A 27,192-nucleotide genomic window follows, 5' to 3' on the forward strand; every position below is an offset into this window, starting at 1 on the left:
AGTACAGTACAAGATAAGCATGGAACATCACTTTATGTCAGAAAGTAAGAAAGACCTCAAAGAAAGATGATGATATGTCAAAAGGACATAGAAGCCAGCTTGAAGGGGCTCTCAGACAATTCTGGCACAATTTTAGGATCAAAATAACTAATGATACATAATAGCTTATTTAATTTTTACAAATCCATGAGTCCATGCTTATAAAAATAAATAGATAATAAATGAAGGAAAAAGAAATCTCTTCCCAAGCAGAAAGTCGATTACTAAATGTATACAAAATGGCAGAATCATGGTAATAGCTAATTCAGGCAAGAAGCATCAATGGATGCTAAAATAATAAAAATTTGAGAGGAGTTACAGGATATTTACACAGTCTTAATGTAACTCCTCACAAGATCCCAAAGGGGAAAACAGTAAGTTCATAATGGAAAAACAAGGCAGGTACCTCCTAAACAAAGTGATTAGAGCAGTTAACATCACCAGAAATGGCACAAATCAATACCATGTACCATCTGCTATGATACTCTGAAAAGAACACATATCTGTGCCATCATGTCAAAAAGAGAACATTCTGCATCTCATCATAAGCAAACTCAAATTGAAGGACATTCTACTACTTTAGGTGCACATTTAAGTAAAGGGGTATAATGTACATAAAGTAAGGACTAGAACACTCATTATTATATGTAACCTTTCACTCAACATTCATCCCTTGATGATTATTGCCTAAATCAATGTATTTTTTTAGGAGTTTCAAAATAATCTCCTATCATTCCTTCCAAATTTTTTAGCTGGAATTCTTCTGTAAAGGGCCATAAAGTATGAAATGTCTGATTTCTTTAAGTACTAAGTTTGACGGTTGATATCTCTGGCATTTCACTTTGACACTTTGTGTTTTATTTTTATAGTGAAGGTACATCCTCAGTCTTTTTTTTTTTAACCTTATTTTTCTTTTTACTTTTTTTTTTTTTTTTTTTTTGAGACATAGTCTCACTATGTTGTCCAGGCTAGAGTGCCATGGCGTCAGCCCAGCTCAAGGCAACCTCAAACTCCTGGGCTGGAGCAATCTACTGCCTCAGTCCCCCGAATTGCTGGAACTACAAGCATGCATCACCACACCCAGCTAATTTTTTCTATTTTTAGTAGTCTGGCTAATTGTTTCTGTTTTTAGTAGAGATGGGGTCGCACTCTTGCTCAGGCTGGTCTCAAACTCCTGACCTCAAGCAGTCCTCCTGCCTCAGCCTCCCAGAGTACTAGGATTACAGGTGTGAGCCACCATGCCTGGCCTTAAAACAAATCTTAACACTAGTTAGAAAACATTTCAAAACTTTTATTTTAGCTAAACAGAAATTGAGTTATCTGTGTTTAGAATATATTATCTGAGTTTAGAAAACTCTGATTCATTGTTCAAATCATTAAAGCTGAAAACAGCCACTAAATCAGATTTGGTTGGTTATAGAACGATCAACTAATAATCACATGGTTCTTTGGAATTTATAAAGACCTTTCATAGATATAGATAGATATAAATATATATCTCCTTATAAAGTTATTATATGTAGAGCCAGACACAGTGGCTCACACCTGTAATCCTAGCAATCTGGGAGGCCAAGGCAGGAGAATCCCTGGAGGTCAGGAGTTTGAAACCAGCCTGAGTAAGAGCAAGACCTTGTCTCTACTAAGAATAGAAAAATTATAGGCAGTTGTACGCGCCTATAATCTCAGCTACTCAAGAGTCTGAGGCAAGAGGACTGCTTAGGCCCAGGAGTTTGAGGTTGCAGTGAGCTATGATCATGCCACTGCACTCTAGCCAAGGTGACAGAGCATGACTCTGTCTCAAAAAAAAAATATATAGATACACACACACACACACACACACACACACACACGAAAGTGATTTATAAATAATAAAAACCTCTATAAAGTTTAGTAATCTAGCAATATATTAACATAATTTATCTATTAATAATATTAGTGGTAATAATACTAAGCTTTATGAGGTAGGAACTTTTATCCCCTTTCTACAGATAAGGATACTGAGGCTCAGAGAGAAGAACTAACTGGTCCTGGATTACATAGCTAGTTGTAATGCATTTGGTGCATTAACTCCTATCTTCTGACTTGAAATTCTAGATACTTTCTACTGAATCATGCTGCTTCTACGAAATGCTTAATATTCAAGGTGTGATTCCCAAAGACCAGAAGAGCAAAGTAAAAGGAAAAGGTTATTGTTGGACAGAGAACTGTCCAAGGCTGTAGGGCAAGGCAATCCCATGGTAACGAGCAATCCAGTAAATTAAGCTAAAGATCATACAGAATAACAAATAGTAAATTAATTATAATATAGTCTAAGAAATAAAAGTAACTTTAGTGACTTTAAGTTAGGAGCATTAAAAAACTTCACAATAATTTCAACATTTCTTTAAAATACTGCCCTTTGGTTCTCATAACTATGGGCATAGCTTTATTTCAGTTTAGATCAGAACTGGCCCTCCTTCCAATGCATACACAAAAGATCCTTTGAGTCATGATGCCTATAAAAACTACCTTTAGTTTTAAGTTCCTAGGAACTTTTAATTAAATTCATGAACAGCCAATTTTACTGGATACATCTGGCAATGGGACAAAACTAAAATGTCTCCTGCCCGGTCACAGCATGTTTTGAGTCTTAATGAAACCTCAAAGCAGAATCTTAGGAGGCTGTCTGTATTTCAGTGTTCCCCAAGAGAGGTCCAAAGTACAAGTGTTTAGGAATTATTTTCCTAAGACAACATACCTCATTACAGGACATAAGCTATAGTTTGCAAATTCTGGTTTAAGAATATTGTACTGAAACACCACAAGTCTTTAGCATATTCACTGGCATATAAAAGGCATTAATTATACTCTAAACATGCACATATGATTTATACGTAGGCAAAAAAGCAATCAAAGCTGCAAGTACTCAAGTTCTTTCTCTTACTTGAAATACTGATAGCACTAATATAGAAGTACATCTGCAGCTACACTCTCAAACAGCAATCAAAGCATAAAGCAAAGTACGAGACTTTCCATTTGAAAAGGCTTAAAAGAAAGAATGAGTATTGACGGCTCTCAGTGCTACAATAAGAGGCGAGGGAACAGAATAATCTTGAGTATTATATTAGGAGGCAGTGTTCCATTATGAAAAAGAGCAGGTGCACTGGAATCAGATCTGAGTTCAAACTGTAGCCCTTATAGTTACTCAGAGTACTAAATGGAAAATGTTTGAAATATGCTCACCACAATTCTTGGGAAAAAAGTAAGTACTCCATAGGTGCAACTATTTATTATTACCAGCATTTCAAACCTGTAGACTATTTAAATAAACTAGAAAACTATCAATGTCTACTTATTTTTTCCAGTAAAACAATTAACACAAACTCGAGATACTAAATCAGGTCTCAGATCTTAGACAGGACTTCAAAGCCCAAACATTTATGATCAAAATTTAATTTTACAAGGAGCTTAGATTCAAACCACTAGTAGTAAGAACAACAAAAACCTTTGCTCTCTAACCATAAACATTATTCTCTCCTATGACCATCAGAGTAGCCTTAGGATTAAAGAGCTATCCTCTGATTTAAGGTATTTACTTTTAATAAGACATTTTCCAGAAGAGACGGAATCAACATTAAGGAATCAAAACAAATAGGGAAATGTGAAATTGATAAGATTATTCTCTTTCAATATCAAAGATAAACAGAAGGCCAAAGGGGGGGAAGGAACAAATTCTTCAAATGAGAAATACGTAACTTTAATAGCCTCCATTGTAAATTATCTCACTTGTATTGGAAAATAGATAAAACCTTTAAACCACAGGTGTTATGTATTTACATAGATTCTTAAATGTTTGGAAAAAGTTTTTAAATCTTACAAAGTTAATTAAGTGCCTACTTCAATTATTATACTCAATAAAGGGGAAACATTCTAACTAGGATAATTAAAGTTGTTTTCTGGTTTTTGGTTTTTTTGACATACAAAAAGCTGTATGTATTTAAGCTATACAACTTGTTGAGTGTGAAGGTAAGTATATACCTGTGAAACCGTCACCATAATCAATGTAATAAACATATCCATTACCTCCAAAAGTTTCCTTTCACCCCCTTTGTGTGATAAGAATGCAAAATAAGATCTACTCTCTCAGAAAATTTTTAAGTATACAATACAGTACCATTAACTATAAGCACTATGTTGTACAGTAGATCTCTAGGATTTGTTCATCTTGCATAACTGAAACTTCGTACCCTTTGACCAATACTTCCCTGTGTCCCTGTCCCCTCAACCCTCAGCCCCTGGCAACCACTATTCTACTCTTTACTTCTATGAGTTCAACTATTTTAGATTCTACATATAAGTGGGATCATATAGTATTTGTTCTTCTGTATCCAGCTTATTTCATTTAGCATAACATCCTCCAGGTTCATCACGTTGTCACAAATAGTAAGATTTCCTTCCTTTTTAAGTTTGAATAATATTCCATTGTGTGTATATATATATATATCACATTTTCTTTATCCATTCATCCATGGATGGACATTTAGGTTGCTTCCATGTCTTGGGTTTGGGGAATAATTCTACAATGAACATACGAGGGCAGATATCACTTCAAGATCCTGATTTCAGTTCCTTTGGATATGTGCCCAGAAGTAAGACTGGTGGATAATATGGTAGTTCTATTTTTAATTTTTTGAGGAATCTCCATACTGTTTTCCATAGTAGGTAGCTGCACAAATTTACACTCCCACCAAGAGTGAACAGGGAACAAAGGTTCTCTTTTCTCCTTGTCAATACTTGTTATCTTTTGGGTTTTGTTTTGATTTTTATAATAGGCATCTTAACAGGTGTGAGTGATATCTCATTGTGGTTTTGATTTGCATTTTCCTGATGACAGTGAGTGATACTGAGAATCTTTTCAGATACCTATTAACCATGTGTTTATCTTCTTTTAAGAAATGTCTATTCAGTTCCTTTGCCCATTTTTTTTTTATAGTGGACGAGATTCTGGGGCCCCAAGAGAGGAGGGCCCCAGAAGTCGCCCTGCCCATTTTTTAATTGTTTATTTTTTGCCATTGAGTTGTAGGAGTTCCTTAATATTTTGAATATTAACCCTTTATCAAATTTATGGTGTCCAAATATTTTCTTCCATTTCATAGGTTGTTTGTTCATTTTGTTGATAGTTTTTTTTGTTGTTTTTTTTTTTTTTGCTGTGCAGAAGCTTTTCAGTTCAGTGTAGTCCCACTTGTCTATTTTTGCTTTTGTTGCCTGTGTTTTTTGTGTCATATCTAAGAAATCATTGCCCAGGCAACTATCAAGAAGCTTTTTCTCCATGTTTTCTTCTAAGAGTTTTAAGTTTTCAGGTCTTACCTTTGAGTCTTTAGTTTGCGTTGAGTTGATTTTTGTGTATGGTGTAAGATAAGAGTCCAATTTCATTCTTTTTTATGTTAATAGCCAATTTTCCCAACACGATTTATTAAAGAGACTATCCTTTTCCTGTTGTATATTCTTGGCACCCTTGTCAAAGATCAGTTGACCACATATGCATGGGTTTACTTCTGGGCTCTCTATTCTGTTTCATCAGTCTGTACGTGTGCTTTTATGCCAGTATCATATTGTTTTGATTACCATAGCCTTGTAAAATCAGAAAGTATGAAGATTCTAGCTTTGTTCTTCCTGCTCAAAATCGCTTTGGCTATTCAGGGATCTTTTCTGTTTTAAGACTAAAACTTCGTCTGTTACTTCAAACTCTATTTAAATCATAAGCTATCAGAGAAATAAATTTATTAACTTGGTAAGCTGATAAAAAACAGAGATGATGAGACTGGAAGCTTCCCAAAAGAAGTCAAGTTTAGGAAGCCAAAAAATTAAGCTCTTCTCAAAGGAAAACAAAAGGAATTAAAAAAAAAAAAAGACAAAGCTTTTTAAAATATAAAATTAAACTACCAACAAACATACTTGGAAGTAACTATATTAACTCAGTGGACACATTGAAGAAATGCAAAGGACACAAAACATCAACTAGAGAAACAATTTTGTCTTTGAAAAACATAAGAATGTATCCTTTGACCAAACTCTCATACAGCCAAGACTGTATTTTGAATTGTTTATTTGAATTTAATTAAACATCGAGCTATTAGTAGATTTCATTCAAGATCCAATTTCCCCACAATGCTTTCCTTTGGTAAGTAAAAATAATAAAGTAGAATATAATCTGATATTGTTACATTGTTATACTTCTAAATAAGGCTTATAATAATACTATGTACAAACAACTAATGTTAAATTCCCACCTTAATGATCACAGGTCAATGATGTCTCACAGAAGTTCATACATTATACTAAATTAAAGGCCCAGAGCTTTCAAATTATCAGCTAATCCTCTACATTCAATTTTAAAAGAGAAGGGGTGGGAATAGAGACACCAAAGCTTTAGTTTCCAAATATCTTTTCACTTTTTAGAATGAATGTTAGAATGTTTTCCCTTTAAGTCATACAAGAATTGAATTAGGTACTAATTAAAAATGCATTTCAGAAATTACATAACTAAAAAAAGTGTGATACAATCATTCTACAAATATGTATTAGACACTTACTCAATATAGGACACTATTCAATATGGACACTATTCAATATAGGCAGCTATGGGGGATGTATAAGAGCATATTAATAGTTCTGTTTCCAGGGAGTCTTATAACTGAGGAGTTCAGATATAGACAGACCAATATTTAAATAACATTGCAAGATAAAAAAAATGATTAAAGTTCCAATTAGAAGTTAAGATCATGTATACAAAAGAAGGTAGAACTAATTGAGGCTAAAACAGTGGTACAAAAATCTCAGGGAAAAGGCAGAACTTGAGAACTCAGACAGGATAGAAGAATAAAATTTAGAAAGGAAGAGATGAAAGAGGAGGACATCCAAGGTAGAAAAACACAGGGAGGTAGGGGTAGATCAGCAGCCTGAACAGAAGGAAAAATACAATGTAGGAGAAGGTTGGAGCCAGAAGAAAGAAAACTTTGAATATCATATAAGGAATTTAGACTTGGCCAGGCACAGTGGCTCATGACTGTAATCTTAGCACTCTGGGAGGCTGAGGCGAGCGGATTGCTCAAGGTCAGGAGTTCGAAACCAGCCTGAGCAAGAGCAAGACCCCGTCTCTACTATAAATAGAAAGAAGTTAATTGGCCAACTATTATATATAGAAAAAATTAGCCGGGCATGGTGGTGCATGCCTGTAGTCCCAGCTACTCGAGAGGCTGAGGCAGGAGGATTGATTGAGCCCAGGAGTTTGAGGTTGCTGTGAGCTAGGCTGACGCCATGGCACTCACTCTAGCTTGGGCAACAAAGCGAGACTCTGTCTCAAAAAAAAAAAAAAAAAAAAAAGGAATTTAGACTTAATCATGCAACAAATATTAATTAGAGCACCTATTATGTGCCATTCACCGTCCTAGCTGCAAAGGCTATAACTGTAAACCAAACAAATAAGTGCTTATAGTCTAGTAGTTTTATTCTAAAAATAATATGGTACCATACAATGAGTATAAGTAGAAAAAGGATCTGATCAAAGATTGAGAAAATTATACAGCAATGGTACATACCTATACATATTATTACCTATACAGAAAAGAGAGAAGCAGACCCATTAAGATACTGTAATAATAATCCAGGAAAGAAGTGGCAAGTGAGATTATTCAATTATCCAAATGACTTCTTGAGCAGTCTTAGATAAATCACCTCATTTCTCTACAACCCTGTACTCATTGGAAAATTGAAGACTGCCACTCAGCCATAACTAAGACCTTCAATTAGAAAATTCTACAGCATGGCAGGTATCCACCTTTTCACTGCTGCCAAAGACATGGCTTCTGTTCATGAACTTGGAGGCAACAAGAAGGAAGGAAACTTCTTGGAGAGGTGGGTCAAAGGAGAATAGGAAGTGGCCCAAGAGGACCCAGGGTACCAATGGTTGTAGAGATGGTGATTAAAACAATTCTCAGCTGAACACTTAGAAACATCAATCTGGACAAGTCGGTCAGACCTTACATCTCAGTAAGCCCAAGAAAAGCAGAAGTCAGGGGCCAACTGTGGCAGTCAGTTAGACACCCACTTCAAAGCAGGAGCTTCTCCAGGGCTAGCAAACACACTTCTCCTGAGTGGGGAGATAAATACAGGGCCCAGACAGAGAGCTGATCCAGGGAAGGAGACAAGTGCATGAACGAAAAGTAGAAAAAGGTTGCAGGTGCCTCAGAGAGGATGTGCAGAAGGGAGCAGATTCAGGGAAACTACAAGAAATGTCTGCATGAATCTTAATCGAAAACGAAAACAAAAAATAGAAATGGTTTCACCAAACATGAGAAACTGGAAGGCCTAGATTCAGAATCTTGGATCTTGCACTGGCAGCAAATGGGAACGCAGAAGCTGGACTGGGAGCAGCAGGGCTTGCAACAGCTAAATTGGCAGCAGCAAGGTTTGTAGCAGCTAGACTGGCAGCAGGATGACCCACAGCCTGAGGAACAGCAGCAAGGTTTGCAGCAGCTGGACTGGAAGCAGCCACAAGAGCCACAGTCCTCCTTGGATTCCCCACAGGAACCAAAGCTCCCTTTACCACAGCTGGAGCAAGAATAGGCTGGCATACAACAGCACACAGGCTTGCAGCAGCAGAATGGCACACGGCAGCTAGAGCCACAACCCCCACAGCTGGAGCAACAGCCTCTAAAGCAGCCACAGCAGCCCACAGATCTGGTGGGTTGAGGGTGGAGCAGGTCAGAGGAGCAGGTGGAGAAGAGGTAAGCAGGTGGAAAGGAGGTGTGCAGGTGTGGAACTTCCTATGCAGGGCCCTTTATGTCCCTATCCAGGAGTCTCACAGGGCACACGGCCACTTCCTTGTAACTGTTTATAATATTTTTCTCAAGCCCTACTTTTTTTCTCTTTGCCAGTGACATCCTACTTTCTTTGCTTTCTAAATTTGTCTCCTTCTACTCTTGTTTTGGCCCCTATAATAAGAACCTCAGGCCAGGCTGTCTGGGGCTTCCCTTGAAGGCTCACGGTGCTGGTCACCAGCTCTCTCTGCTGGCCACATGTGATCAAAGGACAACAGCATCTGCCCAAATGCTCTTGCCTTTGCTCTATTGACTTCCCCCAAAAATATTAATTTAACATTTTTAAATTTCGAAAGTCATTCACAATTTTTACTGGAAACAATAAAAAGCTAAAGAAAATGAATTATCCATTATCATGTCACCTAGAGATGGCAATTGATTGATTTCTGCAAGCATAATATAAGTATATTATATTAGATAAATATATCTGTATGTTTCCTCAGTTTACTCATGTTGTTATCAGCTTTCTGGGGATACCCTTTCCTTTACTATACAAATAAGAACAATCCAACTCCTATTCTGGTGTTTGCAAGGGAATCTCTTCCCCTACTCAAGTACTTCTGGAAATCCTACAAATTTCTGTTCATTTTCTCTCTTCTCCATTCAGAGTGTTCACTCACCTTGAGGCTACTCTAGAAGAAGAAATGGTTTGGAAAAATGTTTTATGTCTCTTCAAAACATCCCCTACTCCTTTTGGAAAGCTAGGACCTGCATCCCTGCCTTAGGCCAGTGGTCAGGAGGGGCAGAGGAGTGTCCTTTGTTCTTTGCGTCACAGGGGATATATATATATTTTTTCATAATACTAGTGTGAACATGCTTTAAAAAGACAAAGGTTCTGTATCTTCTATTTCAGTACCAGAGTATCCCTTATACACCTCTTCCATATACTTCAGAAAAAATGATTCTACTGAACTTCGACAACTGTGTCTCTCAAATTGCAGACAAAGATCTATAAAATGTGAGAAATTTTTAATTTTATGTTTTCATTTCAATGATAGTCTCTAAATATTAGTGTAGCCATCTTATAATTGAAAACTTTCATAAGACATTAATATGTCTTCTTTCAATCAAGTGATATCCATTAGTACCTCTAATTGTCAGGGACTAATGTAGAAAAGTACAATGACAGAATTAAAACTTAAATGCCCACCAGAGAGTCAAATGATGTTACCCTTCTCAAATAGAAGGTTTTGTAGTACTAGTTCAAATAAAGAAAGGTGGGAAAGTTGAGTCATCACATGAACCACAATAGGGATATTTTTTTTTTCGAAAAGAATCTTCTCTGAGATAAATTGATATATGTATATTATAAGCAATAATTTAATTTGACAAATTATCATCTATGCTATAAGTTAGCATAATTAATTTGAACAATACTGTGTTGCTTATAAATGCAATCTGCCTTTATGGTTTCATAAGTATGATTCAATATAAAAAGTTATTTGCTAATCTTATAATTCTATATATTTCTGTGATATTAAAATAAAACTGAAGTCAGCAATGGGGGTTTATGAGAATATTACCTGCATTTCAAATGGGGTCGATACCTTAAACTAGTTTGAGAAAACACTGTTCTTCTAAACAGACTGTTCTCTTACCTTTCTTCCTAATTCCTAAAACCACCATCCCTGAGTCTTGAGCCTAGGGAAGAGGGAGAAAGGTCCAGAAGGGTTTTATGAACCATTCTAATAGGTATGTAGTGTTATCTCATTGTCATTTTAATTTACATTTCCCTAATGACTAATGATTTTGACTATCTTTTTATGTGTTTATTTGCCATCTATAAAATCATGACTTCCCACCCAATCCTCAGAGGCCATGAAACATTCACCTATCAGTTCTACTTAACTGAGATAGACTCTCTTCTTCTCTTGTCTGTCTTTGATACTGACTAGATCTCTTAAAACCTTTTCCAAATTTAAGAATCTTAAGAATTTTTTTTCTTCCTATAAGATGCCAGTATAATCTGAGTATAGCTCCTATATTATAAGACATTCTGCCACCTAAAATTATATATTATTACTATTAAAAATAATAAATGATATTATAGAAAGATAGGGTCAATATAGGATTAAAAGCAAATATTTACATTTAAGTTTATTACCAATAGATATAAGATTAACTAAAGTCTAAGAAGAAAAGCCAGTATCTGGCTTTGAATGCAATTCATGCATTCAAAAATATTTACTGAGTGCCTATTGTGTGTTAAGTGCTATTTCTGGTGTTGAGAATAAAGCTATTAACAAAGTAAACAAAGTTCCTGTAACTACTCTATAGAGTGGAATAGTCATATAAACAATGAACATATAAAAATATAACATACTAGACACTGAAAACTGTGTTGGAGAAACAAAACATAGTAAAAGACCTGGAAAAGGTGGGTGTGGTTAATATTTATATGGCTAGGGAATTCCTCATTAATAACGTGACAGGAAAGAATACGCATATGCTATTTAGAGGAGGAATATTCCAGGCTGAGGAACAGCAAACACTTCTTGAGGGAGAAGTGTTTCTTGGCATGTAAGAGCAACTGCAAGGAGGTACAGGTTTGCTAATTTGAAAAATAAAATGAACCGACAGCAACATACCGTTTTAAAACATTTCATTCTATATGAAGCCATCTATTCAAAATATAACATAAAAGTTCATGATTTTCCATTTAAATGCGGTAATTAGACTAGGAAAATTCTGACATTTCCTAGCGAAAGTATTTTTCAAAAGCCTTTTAAAACCAATACTTACTTGTCACAAAAAAACTAATACTACACTATTATATAACCACATAGTATATTCTGCATTTATCTCTAAACAGAGAAACAATTGCAAATACAGAGAAATGTGGAGATACTAAGTACCTATTTTTTTTGGAGTTTGATTAAAAACAAAAAGAGCAGAGCCCTTTTCTCACTCAGGAAAATAAATCACCTCAGAAAAACTGAAAAGCATTAGCCTACAATTACTATTTAAAAACAAACACAACTTTTAAAACAGTGAATTTTCACATTTTGCATAGGATTAAGTTGAGCAACAGTATGGAATTAATAAAATAAGCATATATAGTCATCTCCCTATATCCTCAGGGATTGGTTCCAGGACCCCTCATAGATACCAAAACCCATGGATACACAAGTCCCTTACATAAAATAACATGATATTTGCTTATAACTTATGTGTACTTTCCTGTATGCTTTAAATCATCTCTCAATTAATTTAATACCTTATGCAATGTAAATGCTATGTAAATAGTAATTATACTGCATTGTTTGTGGAATAATGACAAAAAAAAACCTGTACATGTTCAGTACAGACACAACCATCCTTTTCTAATTTTTCAAATATTTTCTATCTGTGGTTGGTTTAATCCATGGGTACAGAACCATGGATATGGATAGTCAACTGTACACTTGAATTTCCATTCAATCAAATAGCTCTATAAAATATTTTTAAATTCCTTTATTCTCCTTGACCAGGGAAAATATGAATTTGAATTTATCATTTTAACCAACTATAATAAAATTGAGCATTAACCCAAGATAAACTTTATAGCACTTGACTTTAATCCAAAGTATGAATTAAAAAACCATTAAAATATATAAAACTTTTTGTATGCTACATTTTCTCCCTTGACTTTTTTTTTCTTTTTTTTTTTTTTTTTTTTTTTATATGTGCAGTGTGCATAGATCTCCCTTGACTTTTTGCTTGGCTTAATAAATCCCAAATGCTGTTTGGTAGCTTACACTATTTATTCATATTCTTTATGTTACAAAGATCCATAATTAAATTTTCTAAAAACAAATCTAAAAATTATAAAATCATAATCCAATTTTATCCTAATTTAAGGAATTTTTTCTATTGAGATGAGGCATGACTAAAATTGAAAAACCTGAATATTGATGACGCTATGGAACAAGTGGAAATCTCCTACATACTGCAGATCGGAATATAACTCAGCATACACTTATATCTTATAACTAATACACCATAAGCCCTTGCAATATCCCCTCATCTTCAGATACCCTGTTCACAATGTTCACTACTGAAATCTATGCCAGCAATAATCTTTCAAGGTTTTCTTATGGCATTTTCATTACTATCACTCCAAAAATCCCTCTCACTGTTTGAAGCAAATGAAATCCTACTGTATACAAAACAGCACTGAACACAATATCTAAACCTAAAATACTTACAAAATTGACTGCAGTAAAAAAAATTACCTAGGCCCAGTACAATGGCACACGCCTATAATCCTAGAGCACTTTGGGAGGTCAAGGTGGGAGGACTGCTTAAGGCCAGGAGTTTAAGACCAGCCTGAGCAAGAGTGAGACCCATCTCTACAAAAAAAAGAAAAATCAGCCTGGCACAGTGGTGCATGCTAGTAGTCCCAGCTACTTGGGAGGCTGAGGCAGGAGGATCACTGTAGCCCAAGAGTTTGAGGTTGTAGTGAGCTATGATGACACCATTGCACTCTAGCCCAGGCAACAGAATGAGACCCTGTCTCAAAAAAATAAAATAAAATTGCATAGAGAAAGACCCAGGAAATTTTTTTTAATATATGTTTTGAAACAGAGTCTCATTCTGTCACCCGGACTGGAGTGCAGTGGAGGCAGAATCACAACTCACTGCAACCTCCAACTAGCAGGCTCAAAGACTCAGGAGTAGCTGGGACTATAGGCATGTGCCACCACATCCTGCTAATTTTTATTTTGAGATGGGGTCTGCCTATGTTACTCGGGCTGGTCTCAAACTCCTAGCCTCAAGCAATCCTCCTGCCTTGGTCTCCAATGTGCTAGGATTACATGATCTAGGCAATTTCATAAAGTTTTACTACTTAATATTTATCACAGTGTGACAAATGTGATATAAAACATACACAAAGAGTAAACCAGGAGAAGGAAGAAAAGGAGTAACTGTAAGAACTTTCTAAAACAACATTTCAATCTGCTCCAGACACAAATTATGAAAAGAATAAAATAATCTCAGCAGATGAACTACTTTAAGATGATGGTGATATTTGCTACAGCAATTAGACTGTAATACCTTTAAAAAGTCATCTGTTTTACATTTTCCTCTAATTTTGTTACTTAATATAAAAGAAAGAAAACAAAAAAAAGGAAAAAGAGAAAAGAAGAAAAACTTACTGGGATTGAAAATTCCTCAGCCAAATACTTCAGTGAGGATGCTTCTCTTGCCAAGAATTTGTTTCTTTCTTTCAGATTGCCTTGAAGTTGTGTATCAAACTCCTTTCTGACCACAGAAGCAACAGAATCAATAATCACAAGTTTAACTCCTTTTGAAATAATTTCTTCCTCCAAAGATTCAATCCTACAAAAATAGAATTTGTAAAATAGTCGATGAATCTAAGATATAACAAATGGAGTACTTCAAAGGTTAATCAAACTAAAAACAACAAATTGTTCTTCCCTGAGTTACAGTAATAACTGCAAGAATTCAGTAAACATAACTTATTTTCAGCTCCTCTATACATATTGCACTTTTCTGGAAACAAAGCTAAATGTTTTTGTATAGATTCAGAATTCTTGGTTTTACCATGGTAATGCTAAAGCTTCCAATTTTAGAGTAACACTACTTGCGGTAGCCAGTCCTCAAATGGCCCCCATTTACTCCCACCTCCTGGTATTTCACATCCTTGTGCAGACACCTCCCACACTGTAGCTCCCATCTTGGATACTCTGTCACTTGCCCACTCTCTCTCTCAGATCAATGACTCTGGGGGAAGCAAGTTGTTCTGTTATGATTTATGGAGAGGTCTACACAGTGAGGAACAAAGGCCTCTTATCAATACCCAGCAAGAGGCCTTCCAACAACTACCTGAGTGAGTTTAGAAGCAGATACTCCAGCCCCAGGAAAGCCTTGAGATAACTACAGTCCTGGCCACCAGCTTGACTACAACCTCTTGAGTCACCTTGGGCCCAGGTAAGCCATTCCTAGATACTTAACCCTCAGAAACTATATGAGATAACATGTTTGCTGCTTTAAGTTGCTTAACTTTGAGACAATTTGTTAATGGAACAATAGATAATTCATATGCCACTTAAATAATTAATTAAATCTAAAACATTTTATTCATTTAATATTTTTTTTTCATTTTTAAAAAAAGACTTCATCCATGGCCGGGCGCGGTGGCTCACGCCTGTAATCCTAGCACTCTGGGAGGCCGAGGCGGGCGGATTGCTCGAGGTCAGGAGTTCAAAACCAGCCTGAGCAAGACCCCGTCTCTACCAAAATATAGAAAGAAATTAATTGACTAACTAAAAATATATATACAAAAAAAATTAGCCGGGCATGGTGGCGCATGCCTGTAGTCCCAGCTACTAGGGAGGCTGAGGCAGTAGGATCGCTGAGCCCAGGAGATTGAGGTTGCTGTGAGCCAGGCTGACGCCACGGCACTCACTCTAGCCTGGGCAACAAAGTGAGACTCTGTCTCAAAAAAAAAAAAAAAGACTTCATCCAAAAGGCTATAGCAAATAAAGAACACTGAAATAATTGTTTTCCATAATTCTAATATGTAAGAATTTTTTTTTTTTACTCAGGCACTGAAAACATGAAAAACAAAACATAAATCTTCAAAGCATTACTAAAATATCAAAATCTAAAACAGCATACGTTTGTAGGACTTCATCACAGCTGAGTTCCCGATAAAGATGAACTTTACTACTTGTCAAAAGTAATTTTTCTTCAGTATTAAAATATCTGGGAAAACGGGATTCTGCTATCTCAACCAGTCTGTGAGGAGGAAAAAAATAGCACAAACAAAAATAGTCAATGATATTTAAAGCCACACTGTTGAACCTCTAATGAATTATCTGGAAAACCTATAAGCTTTATCAATACAGCAGATATAAGCAAAGTGGCTTAAAATATAGGTTTAAAATGTAAGCTCTCCTTTTTAAGCATTAACACAGGTTAGCAGTCAGAGCATGAGACCAGCAAAGGTTTTGAATCTCATCTGATTTGGAGCAAGAAACAATGTCTCTGAGATTTATCTTTCTGGAATTAAATATGTTTTTTATAAATGACATTTTTGACTAACTATAAGACATGTTTAGTAAATAAGAAAAATGCTTTCATTTTCTTGAATGAAAGAAGCATATTTGAATAAATATCATATTATCATTTTAATAATCAGATATCAGTAAGTCTCCACATCTCATCCCAGAAAAATATGCTTTCTCAACTGAAACTTAATTCATAAGAATTAAGTGCTATGAAACAGTTTCTTAGTAACCTGAAAGTTAATTATCTAAACAAATTAATGCTATCCAATAGTTTCTTAGTAAACAAAAAAATTATTTTCTAAACACAAATCTAACATATGGAGTAGGCCAAGCACAGGAGAGAGACATATTGAAACAGAGATAACTATCATTATTAGTATTATAAGATATGCAGAACAGTACAAGAAATTTCAAATATTTCTGGTTAAAATGTTAAAAATATAACTCTTTGAGTATAACTGTGTCCCATTTAAAATGACTCTTAACCAGCCCTAGTACTTAACCATCCAAGGGAGACTGGGAGGAGAGGCTGTAAACACAAAAACCATCCTATATTTTATGTTCCATTTAGAGACTCAAAAGCACAAAAGAACAGTGTTTTCATTTCTAAATAGTTAAAGAGTTCTGAGAAAAGGCTGGGAACTTTAAAGAGATAAACAAAATAAGTCCCTTACATATACTATAATCAGAAATGAAAGGGGAAAACCTAAAACAGGAAAAGAGAGAAATAAAAGAAAACTAGTCAACAACTTTTTTAAAATATATTTTTGAGCGATTTGAAAAGAAAAAAACATAATTAGGTTGAACAGGAAGAAGAAGAAAAAATACTTCAGGAGCAAGTAATAGTACCAAAAGAGGTATAAAGTGTGGGAACAAAATGGGCCAAATGATCATTCAGGAAAAGTGCGTAAGAGAGGATAGGAAAGAAAATGAGGTAAGCGAGGAAGCTAGAAGAAATGAGATGGCACTGGCACAGGCAGAACAGGCAAAGTCTGAGGAGGAAGTGTGTAAATTTTTTTAATTAGGGCAACTATTTGCTGAGTTTAGTGCTAGTCCGAGAAGTCAGCTAAAAAGCTATAGCACTTGGAACTCATCAATTTTTAATAGGATAGGTATGGCAACATCTACCAGAAAGACAGAAGTTTTTCAAAATTTGCATGTCCAGTTGATTAGCAACCTTATTGAGAGTACCTAACTCCTTGGCAACAACAACTGAACAGCTGAAACAATTTTCTGCCCTCTAGCACTAGGCTGGATTTCAGCTAGTAGCTTAAGTGGTGAAAGACTCTGGAACTTATTGCTGCTTTCTCATTCCAGTAGTGCCACTCAGAAAGAGTTGTGGCCAAATGAATGAACATGAACTACCTTTGTTCACAGTTACCATGCTAAGTAACTGTATGGAATAAATAGTTACTTACACACCAATATGCTATAATTTTTTAAGTTTCTCCAAATGTTTTTTATTTTAGAAAACTCTGAAAAAATATAAATCAAAAACCAAACACAAATGTAGTATTCCACATGACTCACATTAATCATAGTAACATCATAAAGATCTTCTTTGTTTAGGGCAAGAAAAAGAAAAGAGCCTATCTTTTGCTCCCAGACATTAATTATATAAAGCAGGGGTCCTCAAACTTTTTAAACAGGGGGCCAGTTCACTGTCCCTCAGACCGTTGGAGGGACGGACTATAGTTTTAAAAAAATCTATGAACAAATTCCTATGTACACTGAACATATCTTATTTTGAAGTAAAAAAAAAAAACGGGCAAAAACACCCACATGTGGCCCTTGGGCCATAGTTTGAGGACACCTGATACAAAGTTTGAAAACAATGCCATCTAGTGGATATCTTTTTATAAAAGTATTCCTTTCAAAAGATGCACTTAAGATTCATTCATTTAACAAATATTTATTGAGGACCTACCATATGCCAGGCACCATTCTGAGTGCTAAGGATATGACAATGAACAAAAACTACCCAAAATAAAAGGAAAACCCTTCCCTCATGGAGTTTACACTCTACTAAAGAAGACAAACAAATAAATATACATTATCTATCAGGTAATAAGTACTCTTAAGAAAAGTGAAGCAGAAAGAAGAAACAGAATGTGACAGGTTGGGCAAGTGCTATTTTATGTAGGGTGGCCTGACAATGCCTCATGAATAAGGTGACATTTGAGCAAAAGCTTAATGAACCATGTGGATTTCCAGTGGAACAGCACACAGGAAGATGAAATTATAACCAGTGCAGAAGCCCAGATGTGGGAGATACCTGGTGTGTTTGAGGAACAGCAAAGAGGTTTCTGTGACTGGAACACAGGGAGCAAGAAAGAGAATAATAGGAACTAAGGTCAGAGAGCTAGCCATGACCAAGATCACAGGTCCCCATAGGACCTTTAAGTCTGTGTTACTTTGTTTAGATTTTATTTATTTTTTTTTATTTTTTTTTCATATTTAGATACACCTAAAATAGATTTTATTTAGTAAAATGGGAAGCCTAGGAGCAGGACTGACATGATCTGACTTTTTTTTTTTTTTTTTTTAAAGAATTGCTCTAGCTGTCAAATGGAGAAGAGGCTATAGATGTGACAAGAGTGAAAGGAAGGAAATCAGCTAGTTCAGCATTCTAGACAGAAGTTGATAGTGACCTAACCTAGGGAACTAATAGCTCAAGAGATTACAAATTACTGGACCCACGATATAGTTCAAAAGAGGAACTGAAATGATTTCTTGACTGATTGGATGAGCACCTGGAAGAATGGGATGACCATTTATTGAAGTGGAGAAGACTAGATTCAGATCAAGGTTTTGGTTATTGATGTTTATATGTTTTATTTTTCATGAGAGAATCAAGAATGCAGTTTTGGACATATCAAGACATCCAGGTATGTAAGCCCATCCATGACTCCCATCAACAGGCAAACAGATATGAATCTGGAGTGCATGAGAAAGCTCAGAACTCAGATATCAACCCAGGAGTTGTCAGCATATAGAAGATTTGAAAGATCATGGGACTGGATGACATCAGGGACTACGTACAGATATAGGAGGGCAAAGTTCCCAGGACTGAGTTCCAGGATTTTCCAAAGCTTAGAAGTTACAAAGATGAGAATCCAGCAAAAAAGACTGAGAGGAAGTGGCCAAGGAGGTACAGGTAAAATCAAGAGAAAATGGTTCCGAGAAGCCAACTGAAGAAATTTTTTCAAGAAAAAGGGAGTGATCAACCATTTCAAATGCTGCTATTGGGTTGGATAAAAATGTAAAAATAAGTTTCAGAACAGGGCTGGGACTTAAGGTACATGAGGTACATGAATAGAAGGGATTTCTACTTCTGTCCACAAAGAATTAACTGGTACAGGAATTGCACTGCAATCATAACCTAGAAAAGCAGACAAAATCTATGAAACAACAATTTTCAGACACTAAACAATAGACAGTTCAAAACCATGATCCTTGAGAGAAAGGAAACAAACAAGGTGAGCTTATGATCACCCCAATTGCGGCCAGAGGCAGTTCCCAAGCTGCAACAGAGAAAAGGGAGACCAAACAGAAGCCTGGTAGACAACCTGAGTTGAGAAGATAGGTATCAGAGACTGAGAAGGCCAAAGTAGCAAGAATTTATGGGGCAGAGTACCAGAGAGGAAGAAGGTGCAGAGGGGCACTGTGGAGATCTGCAGAAAGGTCCACTCAAGAACTAATCTGTGTATGTGTAAAAGGAAACTACCCAAGGTTGAGGAAACAACCAGCAGAAAATATGAGACTGAACAATTCTTAGTGCTCAAAAAAGGATGGGAATAGTTTTCACAAGTGTAAAGAGACCTCATTATACACTGAGCATTGGGTAGAGTTCTCAGAAGGGTTTTACCTTAGTAGTGAAGCTAAATTAGTTTCAGAATATAGACTACAGTCATGCACCACATAATGCTGTTTCAGTCCACAACACACTGCATATACAACAGTGGCCCCATAAGAGTATAATAATGTATTTTTACTCTATCTTTCCTATGTTTAGACAGGCAAATACTTACCATTCTGTTATAATATTTAATACAGTTATATGCTCTACAGGTTTTTATAGCCTAGGAGCAATAAGCTATACCATGTAGCCTAAGTGTGTAGTGGCTATATCATCTAGGTTTCTGTAAACATACTCTACGATGCACCCACAATGACAAAACTGCCTAACAATGCATTTCTCACAACATATCCCTGTCATTAATGATATATAACTGTACTTGGGATCTGCCATAACAAAATTTAAAAGTAACCCTCAATGGCGGGACACAGTGGCCCACACCCATAGTCCTAGCACTCTGGGAGGCCAAGGCAGTAAGACTGCTTGAGCTCAGGAGTTAAAGACCAGCCTGAGCAGGAATGAGACCCCATCTGTACCAAAAATAGAAAACTTAGCCAGGTGTGGTGGCACACACCTGTAGCGCCAGCCACTCAGGTGGCTCAGGCAGGAGAATTCCTTGAGCCCTGGAGTTTGAAGTTGCAGTGAGCTATTAATATGATGACGCCACTGCACTTAAGCCGAGGTGACAGAGTGAGACTCTGTCTCCAAAAAATAAAAAAATAAATAAAAATAAAAGTAACGGAAGATGGCGGAAGAGAAACACCGCCAGACAGAGTATCTCTGCAGAAAAGACAGATTCTCGCAGAAATTAGAAAAAAGAAGCAAGAAGATGAGCATACAGAGGACAAGGGCCGGAAGGAGGGGTACCTGAGACCACAGGAGACTCCACGGGAAGAGGCTACAGAGGAGAACTGGAAGCTGAGACCACCAGAGCAGCCCGGAGACCAGTGGGAAGGGTAAGTGGATTAGTCACCTTTCCCCTCCCCTGCATCTGGGACTGCTGGTGGGCTCCCCAGTGGGTGGAGAGACCTGCGGACACCAGCCCAGAGATGGCCGCCGCCAGTAAGCCTGTAGCAGACGCGACACCAGGCTCCCAAATCCCTCGGGGCACCTCCGTGTGCACAGACCCGAGCTGCATGGCAGACGCCAGATTGCCTCCTTCTCCCCTCCCCCAACCCTACCCGGGGCTGCCCAGAGACACAATATAGCCACCAGCCAGAGGCACCTCCAGGTAACAGGACCTTCCCTTTTGGGATCCTACAGCTGACTAAGGGGAACTCAGACTGTGAGCTCCCTACCCGTCAGCCCTCAGGTGATCCCAGGAGAATGGTGCAGACCCTGAGGGTGAGACACATAGACCCCACTTGGGCTCCCTGTGGGTGAATTGGCACTCCTCTCCCTGGTGGGGATATAGTTTGAACTCTGGGGCCCAGAGGTCAGACCTGCAGACCAGATCCCATGCACCCAGGTCTCGCATTGCCCGGGGCACAGAAGGGATATATGTGAACAGCCTACTGAGGTGTGTGTGCCTTCAGGGGCAGATCAGCTTCCTAGAGGGCAGCCCTCCTCCCAAAAGGAGGCCCTGCGCCCAGCCCAGGTGGCGTTCCTGCGCAGGGAACCACCCCGCCAGCATCACAGTCCAGGGAGGCCCGGTGGCATGTGGTCTGGCCTGCTGGCAGAGGCCCAGGAGTAGTTGCGGAGTTGGGGAGGGTGGAAAGAAGCGAGGCCCGCTCCAGACTGCAGGTCTCAGACACCCCCACCCGTAAACACAGATTTTCTGATTGAGCAGGGCCATTCCAGGCCCTCCCAGACAGCTTTTCCCGTAAGCAGAGAACAGAACTTTGACCCCTGCTAACTAACTGCCTTGGTGGTGCCTGAGGGCAGGCTTACCCAACCCAGTTCCACCCAGACTCACTCCTAGACCAGCCCTCACTGAAAGGGAGAGAAGGACACATCTGGAAGTCCCAGGGCCCCACCAACCACCTGAGGCACTACACTGCCTCTCTACAGGAACAAGAGCTGATAACAGGGAAAAAAACAACAGCATAGCCTGTTCCTCCAAGCAAGCGCCATCTACTGACAGGGAGGACATCCTGCACAGCCTTTCCACGGCATCCACTGACTCATTATACAGGGAGTGGTCGAATCTCACCCACAGACACCACCTACTCGGCTCAGAAACTAAACAAGGCGTGTGAATACCCAAACAAAAACCTAAAGAAAAGAAACAACAACTGATTGACATGGGAAGAAATCAGCGAAGGAACTCAGGAAATATGAAGAACCAAACGGAAAACACACCCCCAAAGAGGAGCACCAGCCCCCTAGAAACGGACACCAACCAAAATCAGGCAACCAAAATGACAGAAGAGGAATTTCGTATGTGGATCATAAGAACACTCACTGACCTGCAAGAACAACTCAATAACCAACATAAAGAAACCACAAAAAGCCTCCAGGACCTAGAACAAAGTTCACTAAAGAAATAGACATGAAGAAAAGCTTAACCTAACTCCTGGAAATGAAGAATCAATTCAGGGAACTACAAAATACAGTGGAAAGTCTCAGGAACAGGGTAGATCAAACAGAAGAAAGAATCTCAGAGATTGAAGATAACACCCTCCAACTAAATAAAACCGTCACAGAGATAGAGCAGAGAAACAAGAGAAAAGAGCAAAGCCTACAAGAGATCTGGGATGATGTGAAGAAACATAATGTCAGGGTCATAGGGTTACCAGAAGGGGAAGAAGACAACACTCAAGGGTTGGATAAGCTATTTGAAGATATAATAAAGCAAAATTTCCCAGGCCTTGCTCAAAATCTCCAGATACAAGTTCAAGAAGCTCAGAGGACCCCTGGAAGATTCAATGCAATCAGGAAGACGTCACGACATACAGTAATCAGATTGACCAAAATATGAACTAAAGAAGCCCTTCTAAGAGCTGTAAGACAAAAGAAGCAAGTAACATACAAGGGAAAGCCAATTCAAATAACACCAGACTTCTCTAATGAGACTTTACAAGCAAGGAGAGACTGGGGCCCCATTCTCACTCTTCTGAAACAAAACAATGCACAGCCTAGAATCTTCTTCCCTGCAAAACTAAGCTTGATATATGAAGGAGAAATAAAGACATTCTCAGACAAGCAAAGGCTCAGAGAATTGACCAAGACCAGCCCTACAAGAAGTACTCAAAACAGTGTTATACACGGAGCACCATAATAAAAACTCACGAATATAAAAACAACCAAAACCCAAAGATTAAAGGCCAGATAATACAATAGCTCAAGAGAGAAATCAAAGCAATAACATCCAACCCAACAGAATGAACAATAACCTACCTTAACTATTAGTTCTCTCAATAAATGTGAATGGCTTAAACTCTCCACTCAAGAGACATAGGCTGGCTGAATGGATAAGAAAATACAGGCCAAGTATATGCTGTCTTCAGGAAACACATCTAACCTGCAAGGATGCATATAGACTAAAAGTAAAAGGGTGGAGATCAGTATTCCAGGCAAGTGGAAGCCAAAAGAAGGCTGGCGTGGCAGTTCTAATTTCAGACGATTTAGTTTTTAAACCAACAAAAGTAGAGAAAGACAAAGAGGGTCATTATATAATGGTGAAGGGCACACTTCAACAAGAAGAGATAACAATTTTAAATTATATGCACCCAACTTAGGTGCACCTAGTTTCATAAAGCAAACCTTACTGGATCTAAGCAAATTGATTAATAGCAACTCCATAATCACCAGAGATTTCAACATCCCACTGATGGCACAAGACAGATCCTCCAAACAAAATTAATAAAGAAATAATGCACTTAAACAAAACTCTGGAACAATTGGGTCTGACTGACATTTATAGGACATTCTACCCAAAATCCACTGAATATACGTTCTTCTCATCAGCTCACGGGACATTCGCTAAGATTGACCATATCCTAGGACACAAAGTAAATCTCAAGAAATTTAAAAAAATAGAAATCATAACATGTACCTTCTCAGATCACAGTGGAATAAAACTAGAAATCAACCATAACAGAAACTCACATTTCTACACAAAAACGTGGAAATGAAACAACCTCCTACTAAATGATTACTTCATAAATGAAGAAATCAAGACGGAAATAAAAAAATTCTATGAAGAAAACGACAATGGAGAGACAAGTTATCAACTCCTCTGGGACACAGCTAAAGCAGTTCTGAGAGGAAAGTTTATCTCCATAAATGCCTATAACCAAAAGACAAGAAGATCACAAATAGACAATCTAATGAAACGACTCAAAGAGCTGGAAAAAAAAGAACAGACCAACCCCAAACCCAGCAGAAGAAGTGAAATCAACAAGATCAAATCAGAACTAAATAAAATTGAAAACAGGAAAGCTATTCAGGAGATTAATAAAACAAAAAGTTGGTTCTTTGAAAAAATAAACAAAATTGACACACCATTGGCTAAGCTAACGAAAAGCAGAAAAGAGAAATCTCTAATAAGCTCCATCAGGAACAAAAAAGGAGATATCACAACTGATCCCAAAGAGATACAAGATACAATTTATGAATACTACAAAAATCTTTATGCACACAAACTGGAAAATGTGGAGGAAATGGACAAATTTCTAGAAACACACAGCCTCCCTAGGCTCAACCAGGAAGAAATAGATTCCCTGAACAGACCAATCTCAACAGCTGAAATAGAAACAGCAATTAAAAATCTCCCTAAAAAGAAAAGTCCCGGTCCAGATGGCTTCACACCTGAATTTTACCACACTTACGAAGAAGAACTAGTACCTATCTTGCAGAAACTATTCCACAACATCGAGAAGAACGGAAACCTCCCCGACACCTTTTATGAAGCGAATATTACTCTGATACCAAAACCAGGAAAGGATGCAACAAAAAAAGAAAACTACAGACCAATATCCCTAATGAATATAGATGCAAAAATTTTCAACAAAATCTTAGCTAACCGAATCCAGACACTTATCAAAAAAATAATCCACCACGACCAAGTGGGCTTTATCCCAGGGATGCAGGGATGGTTCAACAAACGTAAATCTATAAATGCAATTCACCACATAAACAGAAGCAAAAACAAAGACCACATGATTCTTTCAATAGATGCAGAAAAAGCTTTGGACAAAATTCAACACCCTTTCATGATACGAACACTTAAGAAAATAGGCATAGAAGGGACATACCTAAAAATGATACAAGCCATATATGACAGACCCATAGCCAACATCATACTGAATGGGGAAAAATTGAAATCATTCCCACTTAGAACTGGAACCAGACAAGGCTGCCCACTATCTTCACTTCTGTTCAACATAGTGCTGGAAGTCTTGGCTACAGCAATCAGACAGGAAAATGGAATCAAAGGTATCCAAATAGGGGCAGAAGAGATCAAACTTTCACTGTTTGCTGATGATATGATATTGTATCTAGAAAACCCCAAAGATTCAACCAAGAAACTCCTGGAACTGATCAATGAATTTAGTAAAGTCTCAGGATACAAAATCAATACACAGAAATCAGAGGCATTCATATACGCCAACAACAATCTAATTGAGAACCAAATCAAAGACTCAATTCCCTTCACAATAGCAACAAAGAAATTAAATACCTGGAATATACTTAACCAAGGACATAAAAGACCTCTACAGGGAGAACTATGAAACACTGAGGAAGGAAATAACAGAGGATGTAAACAGATGGAAATCCATACCATGCTCATGGATCGGCAGACTCAATATCATCAAAATGTCTATACTACCCAAACTGATCTACAGATTCAATGCAATACCTATTAAAATCCCATCAGCATTCTTCACAGATATAGAAAAATTAATTTTACACTTCGTATGGAACCAAAGAAGACCCTGAATATCAAGAGCAATGCTAGGCAACAAAAACAAAATGGGAGGCATTAATATGCCAGATATCAAACTATACTACAAAGCTGTAGTAATTAAATCAATATGGTATTGGCACAAAAATAGGAATATTGACCAGTGGAACAGATGTGAGAATCCTGATATAAAACCATCCTCATATAGCCATCTAATCTTTGACAAAGCAGACAAAAACATATGCTGGGGAAAAGAATCCCTTTTTAATAAATGGTGCTGGGAAAACTGGATAGCCACCTGTAGAAGGCTAAAACAGGACCCACACCTTTCACCTCTCACAAAAACCAACTCACGCTGGATAACAGACTTAAACCTAAGGTATGAAACTATTAGAACTCTAGAGGAAAAAGTTGGAAACACTCTCCTAGACATCAGCCTGGGCAAAGAGTTTACGAAGAAGTCCCCAAAGGCAATCACAGCAGCAACAAAAATAAATAAATGGGACATGATCAAACTACAAAGCTTCTGCACAGCCAAAGAAATAGTCATGAAAGTAAACAGACAACCTACAGAATGGGAGAAAATTTTTGCATGCTATGCATCCGATAAGGGACTGATAACTAGAATATACTTAGAACTCACGAAAATCAGGAAGAAAAAATCAAATAACCCCATTAAAAAGTGGGCAAAGGACTTGAAAAGAAACTTTTCTAAAGAAGACAGAAGAATGGCCAACAAACATATGAAAAAATGCTCAACATCTCTAATCATCAGGGAAATGCAAATCAAAACCACAATGAGTTATCACTTAACTCCAGTGAGAATGGCCTTTATCAAAAAGTCTCCAAACAATAAATGCAGACATGGATGCGGAGAGAGAGGAACACTCCTACACTGCTGGTGGGACTGCAAACTAGTTCAACCTCTGTGGAAAGCAATATGGAGATACCTTAAAGCGATACAAGTGAATCTACCATTTGATCCAGCAATCCCATTGCTAGGCATCTACCCAAAAGATCCAATGACACTCTACAAAAAAGACACCTACACTCGAATGTTTATAGCAGCACAATTCATAATTGCAAGGCTGTGGAAACAGCCCAAGTGCCCATCAATCCAAGAATGGATTAATAAAATGTGGTATATGTATACCATGGAGTACTATTCAGCTCTAAGAAACAATGGTGATATAGCACATCTTATATTTTCCTGGTTAGAGCTGGAACTCATACTATTAAGTGAAGTTTCCCAAGAATGGAAAAACAAGCACCACATATACTCAACAGCAAATTGGTATTAACTGAACAGCACCTAAGTGGACACATAGGTACTACAGTAATAGGGTTTTGGGCAGGTGGGAGGGGGAGGGTGCCGGGTATACACATATATAATGAGTGAAATATTCACCATCTGGTGAATGGTCATGCTGGAGACTCAGACTTGTGGGGGAGGGGGGAATGGGCACTTATTGAAACCTTAAAATCTGTACCCCCATAATATGCCAAAATAAAAATAATAAATAGGGCCGGGCGCGGTGGCTCACGCCTGTAATCCTAGCTCTCTGGGAGGCC

General features: G+C 37.5%; 1 protein-coding gene across 5 annotated transcripts in view; it reads right to left on the reverse strand.

The window, feature by feature from the left end:
• Window positions 1–27,192, reverse strand: part of RAD51B (RAD51 paralog B) — a 764,513-nt gene that overhangs the window by 705,325 nt on the left and 31,996 nt on the right. For all 5 annotated transcript variants that reach the window (XM_076003923.1, XM_076003922.1, XM_076003920.1 and 2 more), the window contains exons 6-7: window positions 15,522–15,641; window positions 14,036–14,219 (exon numbers count right to left, since the gene is read on the reverse strand). In XM_076003923.1, the coding sequence (XP_075860038.1) occupies window positions 14,036–14,219; window positions 15,522–15,641 (304 nt within the window). The remainder of the gene's footprint in view (window positions 1–14,035; window positions 14,220–15,521; window positions 15,642–27,192) is intronic.

The sequence above is a fragment of the Microcebus murinus genome, chromosome 6 (genome assembly GCF_040939455.1).
Source record: "Microcebus murinus isolate Inina chromosome 6, M.murinus_Inina_mat1.0, whole genome shotgun sequence".
In the NCBI taxonomy this organism is placed as follows: Eukaryota; Metazoa; Chordata; class Mammalia; order Primates; family Cheirogaleidae; genus Microcebus; species Microcebus murinus.